Source organism: Gavia stellata, chromosome 1, assembly GCF_030936135.1.
Source record: "Gavia stellata isolate bGavSte3 chromosome 1, bGavSte3.hap2, whole genome shotgun sequence".
NCBI classification, from domain to species: domain Eukaryota; kingdom Metazoa; phylum Chordata; class Aves; order Gaviiformes; family Gaviidae; genus Gavia; species Gavia stellata.
In genome coordinates, this window is record NC_082594.1 from 88,552,962 (window position 1) to 88,576,365 (window position 23,404).

Here is a 23,404-nt window from a genome sequence, read left to right on the forward strand (position 1 = left end):
TGTTAAGTCTTGCAGGTAAAGCAGCTGACTTCAGAGGGTAAAGCAGCTTTTTCCAGTGAGAATTAATAAAAGGGGAGTGCATGTAAGGGCACATTCTCAAAGGAGATAAGTTCTCATTCACTCTTTCAGAAACTTAGTCCCTCCACCAGCTGATGGTCCTGATGATTCTTCCCTTGCCTCTCTGTCCTCCACATCATGTATACTGTCCCTGCATAGTTAGAACTGCTTCAGTATCTTTCTGACTGCTAAATGTTGCACTTTTCAGGAACTCATCTTCAGTGGATAGTGGGCTGTGGCTCCTTAAGTTGCTGCCTGTTCCCTGCAATGACCCTAAGCAATTTCTTGAATTCCTCCGAGTTTGGTGTGATGGTTGTTCTAAACTGGTACTATTGCCTAGCAGTGTAAAAGAACATGTTTTAAAATAAGCACTACTAGAGACATCAGCTACTTCCCAAGCTTGTAACTGACAAACGTTTGGGGGATTTCTGTAGTCATTTGTGATAATTGCAGGAGGGCAAAAACACACAGAGGGACAGGAGCTAGTGTTACTGTGCTGACCATGTTGAAAATGTCAGTCTCCCTGGAGAAATGTCGCAGTGACCTGTGATGGCTGCAGCTGAAATGGGGGGTGGAGTGGTTCAGGAGTGAGTTGTGTAGACAGCAGTGCTGTCTTAAGCTTTGCTGTAGCTTGAAGATGTAGGGTGAAGTTTCATAGCATGCTTAAGCTGATCTTAACATAGAACTGCTACCAAAAGAAGTTCTGTTGTTATGTGAAGTTGTCCAAGCTCCAGTGACTGGGGTCAGTCTCATAGGTACTGAGCTTATGCACAGACCATTCTGTTGAGCTGATCTAATGGGTTGCTGCTGCTGAAAGGGGAAAGGCTTGGTCACTTGTTTTGCTTTTTCCTTATGTAGGCTTTATGGTTATCTTTTCTCTCTTGTGCTAGCTTTAGCCAGCTAAACCTTTCTATGAGTTGTTTTCATGTGCAAGAATAATTAAAAAACAACAAACAAACAAACCTATCTGGCTTGCTCTTTTGTCATTGCAGGGAGTTACAGCTGTTGACACACACATCTGATTAGCATTGATGTTATCATAGTGTAAGTGGCAGTGCTTAACCAGGAGCAAAGGGAGGGCAAAAGGGAGAGGAATGACAGCTCCTTCTGGTAATGCTGAAACCCGAACTTTTATGTGTGTGATTGATACCTTGCGTGATTTACTTCAAGAAATGGGTCCCAATTCTGTAATCTCTAAAACTACATCGTACTGTGAAATGCACCTGCTTCAGGGGGTGATACCTGGTCCTCAGGCCCAGTGGTGTGAGGTGGTGGCATTTACATTGGTGTTGAGCTAGTCTCCTATAGAGCAGGCTGGCCATGTTCATGCTGAGTGGTACTTTGCCTTAAATCTTCTTTGGGTCCTGTGTGGTACCACTGTGGCTCTAAGCCTCAGTTAGTATCTCATGTGTGCTGAAAGTCTGAACTAGAGAGAGCTGTGTTGTGCAAGAGTGGTGTTTTTACGAAACTGAGGGTTGTGTCACGTGGCCTGAGGTACAATGTGAGGAGATGTGGGAGTGTGTGAAGGGGTGTACTCTTCTGGAGTACTGTGGTAGGACCAGCTTGGTGCAGTCTTGTTAGCATGGCTTTTGGGGAGTGTTCCCTGGAGCTTTATTTTGGAAGGAAGGTTGGATTGCTCTCTGAGGACCATGGGAGCAAACTAACATCTATACGAAGTGGATGACCAGGAAATCAAGATCCAGGGACAAACTAAGTTATTTGAAATTACAAGCCGACCTGAAGAGAGGGTTTGCTCCTGCTAACTTCAGCTTGTTTTATATAGCAGTTTTCCTGAATCATGGACTGTAGGTCATAAATAATACTTTTTAACTCAATATAATATATTATAGTTGCTTTCTTTTCCTCTGTTGCAGCATCCCACTTCATTTTAGCCTTTGCAGAGAACTGTGTACTGTGCATGAGGTTGTGGTCTTAAAATTAAAAAAAAAATTAAAAGTAATTTAGGTTTAAGTATTTTAACTCCTCCTTTATCATTTTGCTTATTTCAGGTACATGCAGAGTTTCCTGGAGCTTTTAGAATATGAAAATAAAAGTCCTGAGGATCCTCATGTTCTGGATGAGTGAGTAATTTGTTTTCCTGTGACAGCTCATTTTATAATAATCTCTCTCAAAAAGCCAGGTATTTTTGTACTATAGGATAACAGCGATCTTATTTGTAAGGTAGAATTTGCGCAGCAAAGGTCAAAACTGCAATCTGGAGCAGAATATAGGAATCCAAGTGCTTTTGAACAATACATTTTGCATTTATACAGTCTGATAGTTTAAGACATGGCATGAAATGCTTCCTCCAAGCATTTGAGAAGACAACATGCATGTGAGAATATACTTGCGTATCAAATACTTATGACTAAAGTGTTGTTTTAGTATACATTGAGCTTAGTACTCTGCTGTATATAATGTATACCAACACATTCATACTTTAAATTTTTTCTGTTTGAAAATGTTCAAGGTGTCAGTGATTGCTTTTGTCTAAAAGCTTTTTTTAATGGTCTTCAATTATTGGTGTTCACCTACCTCATTGAATAATATTACTTACGTTTTGAGACAAAAGGAAAGCTTAGCCAATTGTCTTTATCTACAAAATCATATGAAAATTCTCATTGGAATGTTTCCTTGAAATTTGTATGCATTTATACAGGGGGAAAAAAACCCCCACATGTAAGTGAGAACAACAGGTGTAACATATGCATCAGAGACTTAAAAACAAAAAACCAGAACAACACCCCCCCCAACACTAAGGTTTATGGTTACCCCATACTGTATAGCAGTCAGCTTTGTTTCAGGAGATTACTTCTTGCAGGTTTTTTGTTCCATTGATTAGTTTTCTTAAGGTAGCTTTTCTTTTAAACTTGAATTTCTTTTTAAGGTCTGGAAATCTTGCCTGATGAAGCAGTGCTTTATAGGAAGTGTTCCATAAAACCTCTTGCAGTCCAACAAATGCTCTGTTTGTGCAAGATGTGGCCTGTGCTGTGCAAAAATGGTGTTTTGTCTTCAGTTAGTTTCATATACATTAACTGGTATGTTATGTTAGGTTAAGTAAGGGTTTTATTAGGTAATTCGTTTTAGATGTTATGCTCTTTTGGTTGTGGGTGTCTGAGATATTTACATTTTATTTTTTAAGTATCAAGCAATACATGCAGGAGAAACTCAAGTGCACGAGTACCAAATTCCCTGTGTGGCAGAACTGTGGAAGGAGCTGTAAGGATTATAGACTGCCTCAGTGAATTGTAGTGCTGTTGAACAGAAGGAAAGTAACTATTTTCTGAATGCAAGTCCTAAGCTGGAACAGCGTCTTCAGTTCTGGGTACTACCTCTTAAGAAATGAAAACACATGTGGACAGTATTGATGTGAAAGGAACAAGAATTAAGAGACTTGGATGGTTCCACCTCTAAATAATGTTGACGGTATTTGTTTAGACTGGCAAAAAAGAGATTGAAGTGCAAGACATTGGAAGTCTGAGTGTGCCAAAAAAAAAGTCACTGTAATAAAGGATGACTGGTTGCTCGAAGTGAAGAGGTAGAGAATTAAAAAATGGCTGATTTTTATTAAAGTTGAGATTGTATACAGGGCAAAAAGTACAAATTCTAGTATTAGTGAGAACAGACTGAAAAAGACCATTTCAAAAGGCTGTAGAGCATCCCATTTATAAGCTTTTAAGAATAGGTTAGATAGCTTTCAGTGATGTTCTAGGCACGCTTATGCTGTAGTGGATAAATTAAATGAACTTTTTGATTACCCCTAGCTGATACTTTTTGTGATTCTGTATTTACAGCCTGTTTGCTGATGGAACAAGAATTTCTGTTTGTGACTAATTTAGCAGTAAGTTTTCCTACTGCTTGACTTACAAGAACATTCTGAGTGGGATTAAGTTACCAAAACTTAGGTGTCTGTTGCCTTTTGAGATGGCATAAGCTGTCTTAGACATCTAAGCGAGCCTGGCAAGTGTAACACAGGTCCTATTAAGCCTATAATGTTCTGGATGTGCACGTGGAGGCAAGGTGGTTATGGAGCTTCTGGTACCATCTTAGATGTTCTGTATTTAGGTAGCTGAATTTCAGCTTTTTATGGACTTCAGACGTTCAAGGTAGATCACAATATATATTTTTTTTTTTTCAAAAAAAGGTTGATGAACAATTTTCTTGGAGATCTGTTCTTAGAGCCTGTTCATAGTTATCAAATCAATTATCTGATTCTGCCATATGGATAACATGCATTCTTGATATTGTGTCATGGCAATTGAAAATATTGTTTGAGATGCGCTATATTAGTATGATATACCAAATATTTGATGATGAACCAAATATTTACTTGTTCAGTATAACTGTTTGTTAAAATCTTTTGAAATCTTGCAATTGTTGTGTTATATGTAATTAAGTACCTATAATAAGGATGTTGGGAAATCTTTGCTACCTACTGAGGTGAAGTCGAGCTAGGGACTTTGGCAGTAAGAGTTGTATTTTATACTGAGTTTGGCCTGTGAAAAGAGATGAAGGACGCGTTACCTGATTAAAGAGCAAATTCATTCTTCTTGACAGTATTGGATAGGCTACCTAAGATTAGGAAGTCAGATTTACTTTCCTGTTCTTTGCATGTCATCTATTCTGAACTTTCTGAAGGCTATGCCATTTAACTGGATATTGAGCTGTAATTAGCTATTATTTTAATATTCTTTGCAAACTACGTCTTCCAAAAATACTCTTAACTACATCCATATTTATCTTGTAATAACCCACAGATAAATATAAGACATTTCTCAACTCCTATACCAGTATTCCATGTTGCTGCTGTCTAGCCCTATCCTACTTTTATGCCTTATGGTCAGAGGAGAAATATCGGGAACTCTAGTACTTAATGAACTACTTTTCAGTGGAAAAAAACACATATCTAATTTCGTTTGTGTTTACATAAAACTTTTCAATTTTTTTGTAATTGCACGTATCATTTAATACAGAATTCGAACCGTTATCTGGGACTTTGTGGGCAGTGTCTTTAGGGATGCATGAATAGGAGTAGTACTTTTCTTTAACCAGATTGGTTTGCTTAGAGAAGGACATGTGGAAGTTCACTCTGTAAGGTATACCTGGTCCTTGGAACCGGAGCCTTTCTTGTCCTAGCAGTATCTGCAGTGTATCTCTTTGAGTACTTGGCATATAGTAGCATATGAAGAGGGGCTGGAGCATGCTTCATCTCTTGGTTCCTCTCAGCTGTCTTGTTCCTGCATTGAGCACGCTTTAGAAACATGCATATTACATATTAATATTACATATTACATACTTCATATTACAGAAGACCCAGTCTTGCATCCTTTGGTCATCATAGTGCCCATCCTTGTTAATGCCCTGTGTGGTATCAGACGACTTACACATTTCATGATGGCCCCCATCTCTTCTTCCTTTAGCTTAAAAAATGTCTCACAAAATGTGAGACTTGCCTGGATGGAAGTACTTCTGCCCCAGTACCACCCCAGAAACTTTTGTTTGGAGCTGAATATGGTATCCACCTCAAGCACTCAAAAAACATGAAGACTTACAGAGCAGTTGATTTTTGGAAATTGAAACGAGTGCCTTGGTCTTTCTGGCAGCTGAGACAAACTTCAGTTTCTGCTATGGCTAATCAAGGTAACAGTAGCACAGGAGAGAAGGGGAGCTGAAACTATCTTTTAAAGAGGTTCAGTACCCACATATGCTGTATCAATGTTGGCAGTAGTTCTTCAATTAATGCTTTCTAAAATGGTGGAATGACTGGATCAGTTGAACATAAAACTGTCGCCTGCCTATTTGTGTTGTATCTCTGCTTGCCTGGGGAGCCTGCTCTGGTATTCTCAATATTTGGGCACTCTTTCTGAGGAAACCCATCTTCTGTGTCAGTGTTACGGGATTATAGATGTTATCCATGTACTGTCTATGAAGCCATGCAGTGACATGAATTGGGAAATTGATCTAGTGGAAAAATAGCCCACTTTCAGCCCTATGGTCCCTAAACTCTTACACCGTGTGCCTACAAAGACAGACGGCAGTGCTAACACAATAGAAAGGGTGAATGTTTAGGAGTAAGTTCAGAGACTGAACTAAAGCTGATGTTTTTCAGAGTGGCCCAACTTACCTCTCTGCTCTTAGCATGTGAATTTGAGGACACATGTATGTTCATGAGTGTTACCTTTTTATAAATGTTGGACAAAATCCTTTAAAGGGATATTTTGTCTCAGCATTTCTGTGATGAAAAGGTTCAGAGGTGCTTTAGTTTCTTTATTACATTCTGCTGGTTGGCAGACCTTATGCAGACTTACAAGGTCGCCACATAACTCTCACTGTCAGTAGTATGGGCATACGCCAAAAGGTCAGGTTACTTTTGCATTTTTTGGTAACACAAATATCTTAAGCTGCAGAGTGGTCAGGTGGAAGTCTTTCCACAGTTCAGTCAAACAGTGTGATTGCAGGAGTGTTAAGATAAGGTGTCCAGGCTTGGTGGAGGGTGTAAGCTGGCAGAAGTGTTGGAAATTTCCCGTGGTGTCAATATGCATCTGGATAAACACACAGAAGCAGAAGTTGTTTTTCAAAAATTGAAGGGTTTGTAAAACATGCTGTTTACAGGTACTTTCAAAGAATGCTTACTCCACCCCGTATAGCCATGAGTTTCTTTGCTGATTTTTCTTTTGTGGCACTCTTTGTCAGAGGGTGTGTGGGGGAGTGTCCTGGAACTGAGAACAACTGAAGTTGTAGGCTGAGAGTATGTCTAGAGATAACACACATAAGAAACTTAGTAAACAAGAAGTAACTTTCTTTTCTGCAGCACTAAGATTAAGATAGGGATTCTGTTAGCAATTTAAAATAAATATTGGAGTAGATTTGATTAAGAAAGTGCCATTTTGTTACTTTCAAGTGTTGTGAAATGCTACTTCAGTTAGTTTTGCACTTCAAAAGTAGCTACACTTTCTAGTAGAAAAATCTTTCAGAGTGAACTTGTACCTGTCTTTCTGGTGATTCTCAGCTACAAGCTAGCAGCACTTCTTTAAAAAAAGCAGCTAATAAAAAAAACCCCATTGCATGTCTATTCCATATAAAAGGCCTTTTTTTCCTGTCTACTCATCACTTTCTTATCTTTAATCTTTCAGATAATACTATCCGTAAAAGAGACATAGCAAAAATTCCCTTTGTCTTTATATTGACTTTCTTATTACTTCTTTTCTTGCAGTGTGATGGTAGATCAAAACAGAATAATATATGTAGTCATTAGGGAGTTAAGTAATAACTTGTGTTGTGACATTCATTAATTGTCTTTGCAGAAGTCTATAGGCTTAATTTTTTTAACAGCAATGGTAACACCTAAAATATTATTTTGTTAATACAGATGCCACTGAAGCTCACTTGACTCAAATAGCTTCATATTAATAATTTCTCATCTGTCAAACCAACTGCATTATTTATTCATTGTGGTTTTGAAAATACGATACACTGAATTTTGAAAAAACAGTCATTGCTAAGTAAAATTTTCAGAGCTATTCTGGAGTATTCCCCCCCAGCTAATCCCATGAGCTTTTAAAAAATTCCTTGATACGGTCTCCCACAGTTTTGCATACAGTAAAAGCTTTGTGTCTTTCAGGGGTGTGTGGAGTGGGAGGGTGGTAAGGAATGAGTGGTACGATTAAGGAAATGTGTTTTTATTTCTGCCCTGCTGCTTTGAAACGTGCCTATATGCTTCATGTGTTTGGTCCTTTAAAAGCATCTGCCTGATGGAAGCACTCAAGTGAACTCAGTTATCTTTGAAGATGGAACGGGAGGTTTGTCATATCGCTGCAATAATGAAGAATTCCTTTATTGTGTGTGTTTGCACGCTATGATTTGCTGGTCTGTAGCAGATAAACCTCCTAGCCCTTTGTTTGCCCTTAAATGCTCTGTGCATTTAAGCACTTTGGTAGTGGGATGTGAACAAACAGTTTGCCCTCTGTGGAGCACGTAGGCATCATGTTGTATATATTGTGGATAGTGGAGGTGTTTAAAAACAAATAGCAAAGCTGTCAGCGAATAGCAATTAGTAGAGAGTGTTGTCAGTTGTCTTTCAGATGTGATTGTAAGCATTGCTTCTCAACACTGTGTTTAGCTAGTGTCTTGTTGTTCTGAAACAGAGAAGCAGTGTGAGTACAGCCAGGCACTAGTCTTGTCTCAAACTAACATCAGATCTCAGTGGTTACGGATCACACAGAGTCAAGACTTAATAAACATTAAAAAGTCTACAAACCTTTTAAGCATATAAAATATTTTAATCTGTCCAGTCAGCAAGATGGGTAAGTAAGAGAGCAGTCATTCTGTACTGTGATAGTATTTAGATTGGGGAATTAGGCAGTTAAAACTTCCTCTTTTCTATGCAACAAAATAGTGTTGAAAGTCTGCTGAACTGTTTGTTAACGCAGAGGCAAAAACTGGTGGTTAGGCTGAAGATGATGAAAAAACTATTAAAAATGAACCCTGCATTCCTTTGGAGCTGGCAGTGTAGAGTGGGAGAAATAATTTTAAAAGTGTATCACTTGTTAAGAATGGTATGGTGTACTATCAAATGATTGTCTTGGCTAAGTGGTTATGAAAAGGAAGGAAGCATCTACTTTAAATGTGGTGACTAATTGGTAGTCTTTTTTACTTTTGGTAGTCTTAATGTCCTTTCCCCTGCTCGTTGCAGGGGGTTGGACTAGACGACCTTTAAAGGTCCCTTCCAACCCAAACTATTCTATGATTCCTTCCTTAGTTGTTGTATATTCTACTTTTGATAAAAATATTTAATACATTTCTTTTCAGTGTTCATTATAAATCTACTGAGAATGTTTTGCTGTTGATTTTTTTTAAAAAGGATCTGTACAATTGCTGAATAGGCATAGCTGAATGATTCTCTCAGCTGTGCTTTCTTTTGAAAGCTGTATTTCCCTGTGTGTGCTTTTTTAAACAAGGTCACGAAATCATTGTGGTGTTAATATTCATTTAATATTAGAGAATGTAGCAGAGTTGAAGTAGTACTGATTTTCCGTGTATAGGCTTTAGAATGCTATTAATTATTAATATTTCAAGTTTGCATCAGTTTACGGGGGGGTGGGGTGGGGAACGATGAGCACTTTGAAGATCATAGGTGTTGAGCTGCCTTGGCAGGAGAAACAAAAATGCTGCAAGCTGTTTCAAAGTAAGTGCACACTTGTTAACAGGTGCTTGTTAAAAGCAATGGAAGTGATATCCTAAAACTTCCCAAGCTACCACAGAGAAGAGCCTGTCAGAGCACCATTGTATGTGCTCTGCCATCCAGCGGTGTAAAAGGAAACTGTACAGAAGTCACACTGATAATTACCTATCCTGATATTCAGACTTACTGGAATAGATGCCAGGTAAAGGAAGTGCATTCAAAAGTTACACTGCACAGGTTGAGGTATTGGGAAGAAAGTATAAAACTTTTCAGGAAATTATGAAGGGCAGTCAGGTTGTTTTTCCTGAGTTTCCTTTCCCATCTCCCAGCTGCTGTTGGTTGCAGAGAATGAGAGTTACCATGGTGCATATGATTGCAATAAAAGAAAATATTTTCCTCTCTGTTAATGGCAAAGAGAGACTTAATCTAAAGGAATGTTTTGGGGAGGAATAACTTAATTTGAGGCCCTAAATATTTCACAGATCACGTGAGTGAGAGGTTGACCAAATATTTCTCCTTAAATAGGTTTGTTTAGGTACTGCTATTTTTATCTTCTCCCTCTGATAATTTTTTGTTGACCGGGAGGGATAGTGAACAGATAAAATGGTTGTGCTGTGGGGAGTTGAAAACAGAAGTGAGAGATTGAGTTTAATTATACTTCTAACAATCTGTTTCTAATTTTGTTTCCTCTAGCTTTTTAGATGTTTTAATTAAAGTCAGGAATAGACATAATGATGTGGTTCCAACCATGGCGCAAGGGGTGATTGAATACAAGGAAAAATACGGCTTTGATCCATTTGTAAGCAGTAACATCCAGTATTTTCTAGATAGATTCTACACCAACCGCATCTCTTTCCGTATGCTTATTAACCAACACAGTAAGTAATTATTTTTTTAATCTTTGAGAACTCATTAGTTATTGCTTGTAAATGTGAGGCCATAGCTGTGTTTCATTTTTTTCATACTCATGACTAATTCTTAATATTCTGTGCTAATTATGGTAAAAGATATACTGGCAACTGGTTAATTTGGTACTTTGCAGTTATCGGAAGTGAATCCAAAACATCAGTACACTTTCTTTTAGAATTGTCAGGCTTTGTCAGTGTGGCTGTCACTTTTTAAACTTGTTGGCAGAGACAGCTTGCATAGTAATACATGAAGTATTTTTAGACAGTAGGAGAGTAGCTGTATCTTTCTGCTCACAAATCTCTCAACATAATTTGTAGAGCTGACAGTTACTTCATAATGAAATGCAAGAATGGCATAAATTTTGAATAGGTTATGCACTATATGTATTTTTATTGTTGTTTTTTTCAGCAACTTTCTAGACTTTCTTGCCTTCTAAAGAGGTTGAGTATTTCTAACTTAAGTTTTAAATTATATCCCTTGTCTCCCTCTACTTCCTATTCCTTATTTACGAATAAATGCTAGAATTAGTCATCCTTTGCCATTAGGTTCTGTTTAATTTGTTGTTACTAATAAACTTACTTTTTTATATTCATATTACAGAGTGAAAGGACTTACTGGTTAATACGAGCTGTGCAAGTATGTGCAGCCATGCAGAAAAATGATCTTTATAAAGTTAAGGACAGTCTTGTGATTTCTTTTAGTGTATCTGATGCCTTTTTAGCTCTAGAGCTTCATTCTCTGCCCAGTATTCTTCTTTTATGAGCTCTCAGAAATTGTAGTACGCTACAGATAATGCAGACCCTAGAGTACTGTAGTGTAAGGTATTTTACTACAAGTTGTGTGTCTTTCCAGTAACCTTTTGTGTAACTAACAAATGCCTTGCTGTGTGTGTACAAATAACTTTAATGTGTCAAAGCATACAAAATGATATAAATATGCAGCTTATTCATTACTTGTACCTGGGCAGACAAATGACAGACATAAAACCAAGTTAAGTTAAAAGGCTCTCACAGAAGAGTTCTAGCAATAAGTAAAAACATTGTCCTAATAGAATTCTGGGGCTGAGTGACTAGTTCTAAAATATTAAACTTATTTCATTGAACTGAAATGGCTTTTCCTATGGACACTCTTATTTAACTGGTTGAAACTTAAAACTGCTTATAGATGCTTAAAGTTTAGTTAACCTTGTACAATTTCTCTATGCTAAGCAATGTTAGTGATCCATCCACGATGGCAAATATTAATCTTGAAGCACTGATAAAAAAGACAGTTGGAAAGCAGAATGCAGAAACAGGTTTTTATGTAGTTTGCATTTTTGTTTCATACGTTATTGACAGACTGTTTCTTACAGTGCAGTTCTGCAAGGTGCAGTGTGCCAGTGTATTAGCTCACCATGACTGGAATAGGAAAAGCTTTCAGATCTTGTCTTTTGCTCACCTCATACTGCATCTGTTTCATATCAGAGCTGACTAACTTGCTAAAATAGCAGAAAATCACTTCTGCAAAAAAGTGTAAAACCTTTCTACTTCTTGAGAGCTAAATGCTCAGTGAAGGATCTGGTGATTGCCAGACCCTTGTGCAAAGGAGGGAGTGGGGAACATACCACTGAGAGTCTGGGAAAAAGTTGAGTGGGTGAGACCTCTGTGCCAGCTGTGAAATTGCAGCTTAGGTGAGTAAAAGGCTTTTAATGCTGTCTTATGGTTCCTCAGTCCTTTTTGCTATAACATTTTCATTGTTGTGAGTGCTTCTGTTCTAACATAGTGGTATGAATGAAGCATTTTACATTTTAGTTTTATCTAAGTTTTGACAGTCCACTTTGAAATGTAGGTTTTCACCTTAACCCTCCCACACCACTATTTCTGTTTTAACCAGTCCTAGCTATAAAAAATGAAAAAAAAAAAAAAAAAGAGGAGGAGGGAGGCAAGTAGTTTTCCTAAACAGGGGTTCTGGCAATTTGCTAGAGTATCTTTTTACAAAATTATGCACTATCCAGTAAGTTTTAGATACCATCAGATTTAAACTTTCAGGGCTGTCTAAAGTGTAATAGACAATTTTCTGCCATTTCTTTTTCCTTTTAGCACTTCTTTTTGGCGGAGATATTAATCCTGCTCATCCCAAACATATTGGAAGTATTGATCCTAATTGTAATGTGGCAGAGGTGGTTAAAGGTAAGATGAAGTTAATTTTCTTGTTGATTAAAACCCCACAACTTAGAATATGCATAAATATAGAGACTGAAGGTGATTTAAATGCATTTAATAAAATAAATAAGAAGAAATGGAAGTTGTGCCGTTGCTCACAATAAAGCTGTGGGCTTTTTGAGACTTTCTAATGTCTTCATTATTGAGAATGGAGGAACTTCTGGTATGTTAACAGAACTAAGAAAACAACTGAATGTTTTAATAACTTTAATCTGTCCTTTTAACTGTCAGATTAAACATCTAAGTCTTTTCTTAAACTTTAGATGTTTTCTTCCCTAAAAAACTTAGAAGCAGGTTCTCATGTACTGCTTTTTTATCTGATGCTGGTACTAAAGAAAACTGAGAGTAAGTGAAATTGTCCAATTTGTTTAGTTAGACCTTTCAGTAAAATGTCTTCAGGTGTGCAGATATTCCAATTAAACTCTCCATTACTATGTGCATCTGATCATACCACAGCCTATTGTCTCTTACACAGAAGACATGTATGTGATGGTTGTACCTGAACGATCTGGCATAGTTGCATTAGAAATCCTTTTTACTTAATAAATCCTGTTTGCTTAATGTTGTAAATGTTCATCTGTTTTCAGAATGTTCGTGAGTAGGTATGAGACAACGCTGTCTGCTTCAAGAACCTTCAAGAACTTGTTTATTGAAGGTTCACATTCTGGGTGTATCTATTTACAAATACAGGTCTTGCTGTAAGATTGAATTCCACCCTCTACCCTTCACTGCTGTTTGCGCAGCTGCAAGAGGGGAGGAATGTGTTTCTCCCCTTCACTGGTTGCAATGTCATCCTTTTTTATTTGAGATGGAAAGAACAAGCATTAAATTGTGATAGGGACATGACAAATAAGTAGATATTATGGTCAGCCTAAGATTATACCCTTCTGGTTTTCAAGCCCTGAACAAAGACAAAAAATAGCTTGTCTCTAGTAATCTGCTTTTGTTTGTAGAGCTTTAAATATAATTTGCTCTTTCTTGACCCATGGGCTATAAGCATACAGAGAAAAAGGGATTAGAATGGATACCAGTTGTAAACTAGTTACTAAAATGAGTGTTCTGCTTCTAGTCTTTCATACACAGGACGAACTTTGCTATTTGTCTCTAGATGATTTTGGTAAATCAGTGTTCTGTTCTGTTGGTTTTTAGATGCTTATGAAACAGCTAAGATGTTATGTGAACAGTACTATCTGGTGGCACCTGATCTGGAAGTTGAAGAATTCAATGGTAATTGTGAAATTATTTTAAGTGATGTATATAAGAAAAAGCATTTCTAATATCTGTGATTTCTAGTTTTGTTAATTAATTGTAAGTTATAATTTGACCTCTGCAGTTCTGTATGCGGAATTACTTTTCTTCCCCTAGTGTGTCTACATGAGCACCTGAATTATAGTTTATCACCATGACGTGTACTTCTTGATGCTGAATGCAGAGTGCTATCTGCTGAATTCGTTGTCACTTTAAGGAAAATAAAGTGGTCAAGAATCCTCATAACTGAGAAGGAAACATACCTGCCTTCTAACTAATCTTTTAATAGAGCTGAAATTTGTTTCATTTTGAAGTATGCTTATAAATTCCACTGTCAGTCTCTGCACCAGTGGTGAGCTCTTCTGTGTAAGATGGCAAAATTAGAGATTTTTTTACATAGTCTATGCTTTAAGTCCTATCATAAACTTCTCACATGAAAATCTGTTTCAAGTTGATGGCAAAGATGAAAATTGGATGCTGTGAAACTGTTGAGACGGTCCTTGTCAGTGTATTGACTGATTTTTGTTCATAATTTCTATTGACAAAAGATAGATTATTTTTTTAAGTTAAAAAAATAAATTGTCTTGAGTCATCCTCTTATAAATTTTGGACAGCTGTCTAAATATAAGACTAAGATGTTTCCAAACTTCAGCAGAAGAATTGCAAAAGTCTCAGAAATAGGTAACACTCAAAATGGAGAGAGTGATATATGGGAACAAATGTTGCTCAAAGTACTATTTAATATTGTAGAAGTACTTCTCTACACAAAGTGATATTATCAACACTGATGCATTACTGCCAGCCTTCTCTCCCAAAAAGAAAGGACCCAACCTTCCCCACCCCCCGCAACTGAGTGATTTTTAGAGCTAGAAGTACTGAGTGCTGTAGTAGAGGAATCAATGCAAAATTCATTTGAAGGCCTAAGTAAAGAGATCCAACAGTCGAGAAAACAAGTTGCTGGATCTCATAAAAAAAGAAGTGAGGAAAGCATTGCTTGTTTCCTTTTAGACTAGCTTATTATCAGCACGAGGAAAGTAACTTTGCAAATTACCTCAGAAGAACAGTAACATGTTTTCTACATGTACTCTATGCCTCAAATGAGTCTGCCTTGGTTTTGGTGATGCGTAAGAGAATTGGAGTATGGACTCTGGCAAAATTAACATATTAAAACAGCAAGTTGCCTTGTGACTAATTATGCAGAGCATTGTTTTGGTCTTCTCCTTTTCCTAGGATTTTTCACTACTGTGTCTCTTAAAGTAATAACTGGCATTATTATCAGCCCTCAGTGCCAAAAAGGATGAAGTTGACTCCAGTCACATTCTGTGTGCATGTTTGCATCTTCCTGCAGTTTATGAAGCAGACATTTAGAGACTTTTCTTCAATCTGAACTGCTGCTGAGTCTGACAAGCTGTGACTGTATAATTTAATGCCAGTAGATATTTGAATGTTCAGGGATGACTGCATCTTCAGCACCAAAGCTGTCCTGGAATGTATTAAATGCAGCTGTATTTCCTGCCAAATCAATTAGCACTCTAGCATTCAGAGTGGTGCCAAGCCATACACCTCTGCTGAAACACTGACAACAGGACAACAGTGGATAAACAATTCTCTTACGATTTGGAATAAGAAAACTGTGATACTGTTTGAAATATATTTTGAATATTTTTATGAATACTTTACATTTTATATGTTTTAATTAAGGGGAAATACGTAGTTTTTTAAAGAATATTTAAACATTTAATTTTTTTAGTTTAAGAATCTTTTTGTGCAGCAAATATTATGCTTAAATATTGTGTGTGTTAAGAAAAAGAAACTTTCCCACTTAAGTGGGAAAGTTCTCTAAGTTAACATACATTGTCGGTATGAAACCAACCACTGCTTAGTGAAGTTTCATATTTACACAAAGTCTGCTGGCACAGATGTCTCTGAAAATCATCATTAGAATATGTTATTTCAGGTGATAGCAGTAACTGAAATTTATGGTTTTACTTCATGGAGTTAATCTTGCACTTGGAAAATTAGAACATGCTTACATACTTGTCTTTGCCTACAGTTTCATGTTATTCCTGCAAATAGAAATGTTACAAAATACTGTATTGAAAAAAAATAATTTGTCTTTTTTTTTTTTGTAGCTAAAGCTCCAAACAAGCCTATTCAAGTAGTCTATGTTCCTTCTCATTTGTTTCATATGTTGTTTGAATTATTCAAGGTAGGTTGCACTTGTTAGTATTTGGAAGGTTTTTGTGAACTTACATTACTGTTGAAATGGAGATTCTTTTCAGTTACAGCTCTTAAATGTTATTTCAGTTTTCCTTTTTTAAGCTTAGTCTTAAACAATTGAAGAGGGTTTGAAACTGTTAAAAGCTAGGCTTACAGCCCTCTCTTATGCCCTTGTGTACTTAAAAAATTTTCTGTTTCCCCACTTCTTTTGTGCTTTTGCAGCTGATTAACTTAAGACTCATGATAGTCTGTTTTTGCAATGATTCATTACCTTGCAATTTTCATAAGCTTGCTTCTTTATTGCATATTTGAGGACTGGTTAGGATCAGTGTCTTCTGTTTTTTGTGGAAAGAGCCCATATGTCTTTGAATAGTGTAAATGGCATGCTTTATTTTGTTTCTATTTGTGTTTTCTGAATAATTGGAACAACAGTGAAAATGGAACATGTGAGAGCTACTATATGTTTTCAAATAAGATAGGTGGTCTCTAGGTGGTGCAATTGAACACTAGAAATTCAGGGGAAAAAATGCATTTGGTCAGAGAGAAACTTTTCCTAAATAGTGGTATTTTGGGTTTGATTTCTGACATTTGTCAAGTATGTTCATTAGTTTTAGGGCAGAACAAGTGAGAATTTGTACACTACTTGTAGGTATGTTTTGGTACAAGTCATGAAACAGTATGAAATCAGTAAGTTGTAGCTGTAGGTAATGGTAATCTGTGACGGACTGGCAGTGGAAACTCTGTTAATAGATATGATAAAGTCAGATTGATAGATGGTAACTTAGCAATTATGTGACCCGGGCCTTAGCAATTACGTGACCCAGGCTGAGAAAATCAAAGCTTATTCTCTGTGGTGAATACCACTATTGGTGTTCTGCAAGGTGGAGGTGAAGGATGTTGTCATCCCTTATATAATTACTTGATTTCACACAGAAAAAAAAAATTCTTCATGTTCTCTGACTGTATATTGAATAGATAAAAGTATGTATAGTGGAGTTCTGATGTAAAAGTCTAACTAGACAGTTGGAAGTGCTTCTTGAATTTCTTTTAAAGGCCTTTTCTGTCTTGTATACAAATGTAGGACAAAGTACCTAGATTCAGCAAAATAAATGCAAGTTCTAAATTGTCACAAAAAGCGTATATGGCAAAGTTAGAATCAAAGACACTTTTTTTTTTCTTCAGAATTCAATGAGAGCTACAGTGGAATTGCATGAAGGTAAGAGAGAAGGCTATCCATCGATCAAAACCTTAGTCACTTTGGGGAAAGAAGATCTATCTATTAAGGTAAATGCCTAAAAATAGTATGCAGCTTACAAACCTGCTAGGTTTAGAATAGTATGACTTGTAATTTGAAAACAGAAATTAATTACTGTATCACTTCTGACACTTGCTTCATATTCATTAGAATAGAATTTTTTCATTTGGAAGAGACCTGCAAGGATCACCTAGTCCAACTGCCTGACCACTTCAAGACTGACCAAAAGTTAAAGCATGTTATTAAAGGCATTGTCCAAATGCCTCTTAAATGCTGACAGGCATGGGGCATTGACCACCTCTCTAGGAAGCCTGTTCCAGTGTTTGACCACCCTCTCAGTAAAGAAATGCTTCCTAATGTCCAGTCCGAACCTCCCCTGGTGGAGCTTTGAACCATTCCCATGCATCCTAGCACTGGATACCAGGCAGAAGAGATCAGCACCTCCCTCTCCACTTCCCCTCCTCAGGAAGCTGTAGAGCACAATGAGGTCATCCCTCAGCCTCCTTTTTTCCAAACTAGACAAACCCAAAGTGCTTAGCCGCTCCTTTAATATTTCTAGTCATTTAGATAATGCTGCTTGAGTTTTGCAGGTTTTTTCAGAACATAATGTTTAAAACTCTTTAACTTTTCATTACTTAGATAAGTGATCAAGGTGGAGGTGTACCTTTAAGAAAAATAGACAGATTGTTTAACTACATGTACTCAACAGCACCCAGGCCTAGTTTGGAGCCCTCGAGAGCTGTGCCTTTGGTAAGCAATTGGAATATGTATTTAAATGTCCCTTTGCACTACTCTGGTTGTACATTTTCCTTCACTGCAATCTACTGGATCAGGTTTTCCATTGAAGAAATTGTTTATTATTAGCAATTCTATGCAGGTAAAACATATCAGGAGAAAATGGGTTTTGTTACCATCACTTAGTCTTTGGAACAGAAAATTGCTTTTCTTTGTCTTGACATTATATTCTTGGAAACAAGCATGTCTGCATAAGCAGGATATTTTCACAGGTTAATGGACAGGTTTTTTTAGTGCTGTGTTACTGAGAAGTTGGATGACATAACATAATGAGCTCCTCTTTGGTGTGTAAATTACTGTTTATCTAAGTTTCCTATAAAAAATATATTGAAAAGGTGAGCACACTGTCAGAATTATAGCACTTGAGAAACACCTCCTGGTAATGCACAAGCCTATATTGAACTTTGAAAATTATTTTTATATAAGTTATGAACTGTAAAAACACAATTAAAAAAAAATTTACAAACCTGCATGTGATATGAACACTTTTGGTGTATTTCTCTTCAGTTGGAAACATCTCATGTGGTAGTCCCTTCTGAGATGTATCAGGGTCAGATTTCAAACAAACAAAACTTCCGCATGGTTTCTTCTATGCAGGGAATTATTTCAGTGTTGAATGCATAGATTTTTTTAGCAAGCATGATTTTCTAAATTATTAGTAAAATTAAATTATTATTTCTAAATTATTTTATTAAATTACATATTGGCTCATTGTTATAAAAATTATATAGCTATTGTTCCATTTGACTGGCTTTCAATAAGTGGATTAATACTGATACTGTATACTTGCCTCTTCTCATCCTTGTTCTCTATTGCTTCTGATGCAATCCTTTATCTTCAAGTGTGTTGAGGAAAAAGCTGATTCTTTGAGAAATTTCTTTCCCCTGTTTAGGAACACTCTCATCTAGCATGTTCTTAAGTGATTTTTTTTTTTTTTTCCCTGCTGATACTTCTGTGCTTGAAGTGCCTTCAGGCAGGTAATAAAATGTGGCGCAGAGAGTATGTGACTATTTCTGGTATAAAATAATTAACAGTGAGCTGAGGGTGAAACCAGTTCGGAGTGGTTCAGAGATAATAAATTTCCTTTTTGATTTTTAACAGAAAGTTTTTTATGGTACTGTCTTAGTCCACAGTTCATAATGTTGTGGCACATAAGTGTATTGCATTGTTTTCACCAGTGTTTGATGCCACCGTGGTAGATAGGAAACCCAGTTCTGTATCTGCATTGACTTGATATTAATCCTTCACAGCTCCTACCTCTACAAATACATCTTAGTAATATGTTTCAAACTTTCGCTTTTTCGTAGCAGATCTTCTTGAATGGGATGAGTGATAGGGAACAGGCCTTCATTCAAACATAAACTTTTTTCTTTGTCAAGAATGGTAGAATCTTTATTGACTCATATTCTACCTTTGTTCTGTCTCACTTTTGATCAGCAATTTACTATATCGGCCTACAAGGATTTCCTGAAACTTGTTCTCATTATAAACTTATACCTTGATTACCAGTTGTATTGACTGTTAATGTCTCTTCCTTTGTGGCTCTCTGATTGTAAAATGTGTTCATTTCAGGATTAACACTTTTTTTTTCCCCCCGTGCATCTTCAGCAATGCGTTCCTGTGTTTATTTCCTCATCTTCAAGACTGCTTACTTTGATTCTGTGGCATTTATACTTAGTATTCTTCTACTGTACCCATTTCAGGCCTTGTTTTCCTCTTCAGTCTATATGTCACTGTAGTCAGACCTGCAAAGTATCCCCCTCTCTTGTGAACCTGGCAGCATTTGCCCTGTGAGTCTGACTGATGCCTGTACATGACTGAATGTCACAAAGAGTTGTTAAGCTCTGTTATTTATATGTGTGTGCAGAAAGAGAAAAGTCAAGAACAGGGAGTCAGTGGCATATCTTTCCACTAAGAGGAAAAAGGACTTAGCAGTGAAGCTTGAGATGTTATGTATTATGACCCAGATCCAGTTATAAAAACAATTATGCTATACCTTGTATGTCAGTCTAGAAATAAAACTCCTTCAGCAGAAAGGTTACGCATAAATCCTCTTCGAAGTCCCTATAGAAGGAGAGTTTCTTTATTGCTTAGTGCCAAAGACCAAACCACTTAAGAATTACAGTCCTCCAGAAGGTAGGTAGATCTGTGCTTGTGTCATTCTTGACTTAGATAATATTCTAAACTAAATTGCAGTGCGGTGTAAATACACGTATTTTTCTGTTCCAACACTCCCTCCCCTTCTTATATGATCCACTGTCTAGTTTATGAAACACTCATGGACTTGGGGAGTGGAAGAGAGGGATCTTTTTGTTGATTAGTGAAAATTCTTTCTCAGTGTCACTGCAAACGTTATTTAAAAACTGCTGAGAAACCTTGTTACCATGGCAGCATTTGGATTCTAGCAGGTCTTGTGTTCATCTGTACTGCTGTACACATAGTGGAAAAAATGTTAGGAACACGTGGTAAGTTTTAATGATAACTAGGTTTTCTTAGAGAATTTAATGATTCTCTTTCTGGCAGCATTTGTTTATAGTGGGAGAAACGTGGCTTAAATTATGTTTAATTAAACTTGTAGACACTAGTAATGCAGAAATCCAGTAATTTCCTTTTTGTATGATACTGTAATATTTAATGAGAAATTGGCTCTAAAAAGCTTTCCCTTCTCAAGGCAGATGTGTCTTGAGATATTGACTATATTCTGTCCTCTAGGTCAAGCACAGACCTACGTAGAAATAATTTCTTCTTAATTGTCTTTTGCAAAATAGAGCTTTTGTGAGGTCTTGCTTTAACAAGGTACTCATCTGGGATCTGTGGTCTTCATATTTCTTATAAGTTACCTGTTTTGGAAAATACCCTGAAGATAATGTAGAGAAGAGACTGACAGGAAATTTTTGGAAGAGGGCAGTATGGAATAATTATGTGGGCTAGCACAGAGCGTAAAAACATTTTTCTGGAAGGAGCAGGAAGCAAACAGAAGTTGGGCATGGGTTTTAAGGAGGTGTAATTCTGGAGAGAGGAAAGTATAATGTGTTTTCAGGATTGCTTGATACCGCCCTTTACTTGAGCTGTTCCTGGGGGTGTATAATATCTACAATTTGCCTTTCGGTTGCTGAGCTTCTTAATTTCTGTAGTGTATTTATTGTCCGATCTCCAGAAAAGATACAATTCAGCTTCTGGAATTTTTTTTAGCGCTTTCTAAGACAGTCAAATATCTTCCATTTTTTGAGGTTGAGAAATAAATGCATCTGGTTTTAAGACCGCATGTTTGAAAGTGATGCATGTGTCTCTAATGGGAGTCTTTGAAAATTACACTTTTAAAGCATACCGTTGTTTGAAAAAGTGCAGCTAAGTAGCTGTTTTAACTGTGGAAATGGACACTAATAACTATGACAAGCGGTGTGAGTAGAAAAGGGCATCTTTGATATTTCTGTTTCTCATTTTGCTCTGAAGAACTGAGTGAGCAACTCTAACCAATTTAAGATCACTAAATTTAGACTTCTGTAAAAAACAAGGCTAAGAGGTCAAAAGATACTGTAGAGATAGTAGATGACAGCAAGAGAATTTGTGACAGATGCTGTAGTACAAAATTCTTCAGTGTTCACCCCTCCCTCAAGGGATTTCCTATAAAGTGATACCACATATTAGCTATGTATAATGCTCGCAAGTCCTTCTTCATGTTTTTTTGTATCATTTTGGGGCTTTGTTTTTAAGATTCAGGGCATGATTCTCAGTTATCTGTCAAGTTACCTGTGTAGAAATATTATAGTGGAATGAGTTTATTGGTTTTCTGAAAACTTTAGGTGTCTAATTGTTCTTGTAGTCCACCCTTATGGAAGAGTTGTATTACTCCATTGCCTTGTATATCCTTCCGTTCAAATGCTTGTGTGTCTGGAATCCTTCCTTGATTGCTCTGGATAGTCCTGAAAATTTGGGGGCGGGTGGGTGGTGAGTAATCAGCCACTGTGATTCTCAGCACATACCCAGTCATCTGAAAGAGTCTATGTGTAGACCAAAATCTTACTCCCTGGCTGCAGTGAGAGAGGCTTGGCTTTGTTGTAACTTTTTATGACAAGAGTGGGTTAGAAAAGGTGCCACATGTTGACCTTGTTGCAGCTATGGTTATGAACATTAGTATTGTAAATCGAAAATCTAAAATTTGTACCTGTCAAGTCTGTTATGCTTTGAAAATTGTGTGATCTGTACAGGGTCTCCGTCCTCAGTAGATCATTCAGTGCTGTGGAATCCTGATTTTTGTTAGATGGGTAAACAACAGTGAGGATTATTTGCCTTGTATTGCTTTGTATGTAGTCTTCCGCAGTCGTCTTCTGATCTCTATGGCAGTATGGCATCAGCCATCACTTAATAGTGTGACCTAGATGAAGTAAACAGCTGTCTCTGGCTTTCTTGTGTAGTCTCCTAAGTGTGGAGGTGTTTGAGAATAATAATCCCAGGCTTGGGGGAGAAAAAACATGCTGCCAAAAATCTGATATTTACCAAAGGAAGAATGGAATATTATAGCAATGGTAGTCATAGTGAGGAAGCAGTAGAGAGTATCAGTTTGCTTTGATGATTGGAGGCAGCATGTACTGTATGTTACACCTACCTGCCTCTTTGAGAAAATGCAAAATAGACAAGGTAGTCCTAACAAAAGACTCCGATTTTTTTTTTTCCCTTTTCTGTACTTAAACTAAAAAATTATGACTAGGAAAAAAGGAGATTGCTCAGAAGGCTGAATACCAACTTAGTGTAGGCTGAGTAATAACAGAAAGCTTGAAAAGTAATTTGACGCAAATCTAATATTTAGGTATCTTCTGTTTTATAAATTATTGCAGTGATCTGTTGCATTTTTTTTAACTGTCCATCATCTTTTGCCTTTTGTTTTCTTGTTTTTGTAGGCTGGATTTGGCTATGGCTTGCCAATTTCTCGTCTGTATGCTAGGTACTTTCAAGGTGACCTTAAACTCTACTCAATGGAGGGTGTTGGTTCAGATGCTGTAATTTATTTGAAGGTATGAATTTGACCCTTTTATAAGCTAGTAATGCAGTGCCATTTTTTTGTAGCAGGCTGAATAAATGACCTTTCTCTCTTTTCACTCGTTAACATGTTTTCAAATTTGTAATTGCTATCTTTGTTATATGTTATCTAAATCAGTTACACGGAATCCTAAAAAACAAGGTTATAAATACTAACCCAGTACTAATACTAGTTAGTTTGCTTTGATTTTTTTTTTTCAGTCACGTGTTGGATCTTTGCATTTTGTAAATCCATTGTAAGTGCTGAATTTTCAAAGAATGGTGTGATGAGAGATAATTTTGGTTAATACTTTTTGATTCTAAAAGTTTTGACCACAATAAAACTGAGAAGACTATTGACTAACTCTTGACTAGTACATTTTTTTTTTCTATGCAGTTCTTGACCTTTGTGCAACAGACTGTATTGATCCTGTTGTCGTTTTTTGGGAGATCCCAGGCTACTCAGGGGCTTAAGGTTGAAACTAACTGCTTGAATTTCATCAGGGAATTTAAAAGAATATA

General features: G+C 36.8%; 1 protein-coding gene across 2 annotated transcripts in view; it reads left to right on the forward strand.

Annotated features, from left to right (window-relative positions):
• PDK3 (pyruvate dehydrogenase kinase 3) overlaps positions 1-23,404 on the forward strand; it is a 62,014-nt gene that overhangs the window by 32,610 nt on the left and 6,000 nt on the right. The window contains exons 3-10 of one of the 2 annotated variants that reach the window (XM_059834774.1): positions 2,067-2,138; positions 9,932-10,116; positions 12,226-12,315; positions 13,498-13,581; positions 15,735-15,805; positions 16,999-17,100; positions 17,711-17,821; positions 22,765-22,878. In XM_059834774.1, the coding sequence (XP_059690757.1) occupies positions 2,067-2,138; positions 9,932-10,116; positions 12,226-12,315; positions 13,498-13,581; positions 15,735-15,805; positions 16,999-17,100; positions 17,711-17,821; positions 22,765-22,878 (829 nt within the window). Of the gene's footprint in view, positions 1-2,066; positions 2,139-9,931; positions 10,117-12,225; positions 12,316-13,497; positions 13,582-15,728; positions 15,806-16,998; positions 17,101-17,710; positions 17,822-22,764; positions 22,879-23,404 lie in introns of both variants that reach the window. The other variant, XM_059834717.1, reaches the window with a different exon arrangement.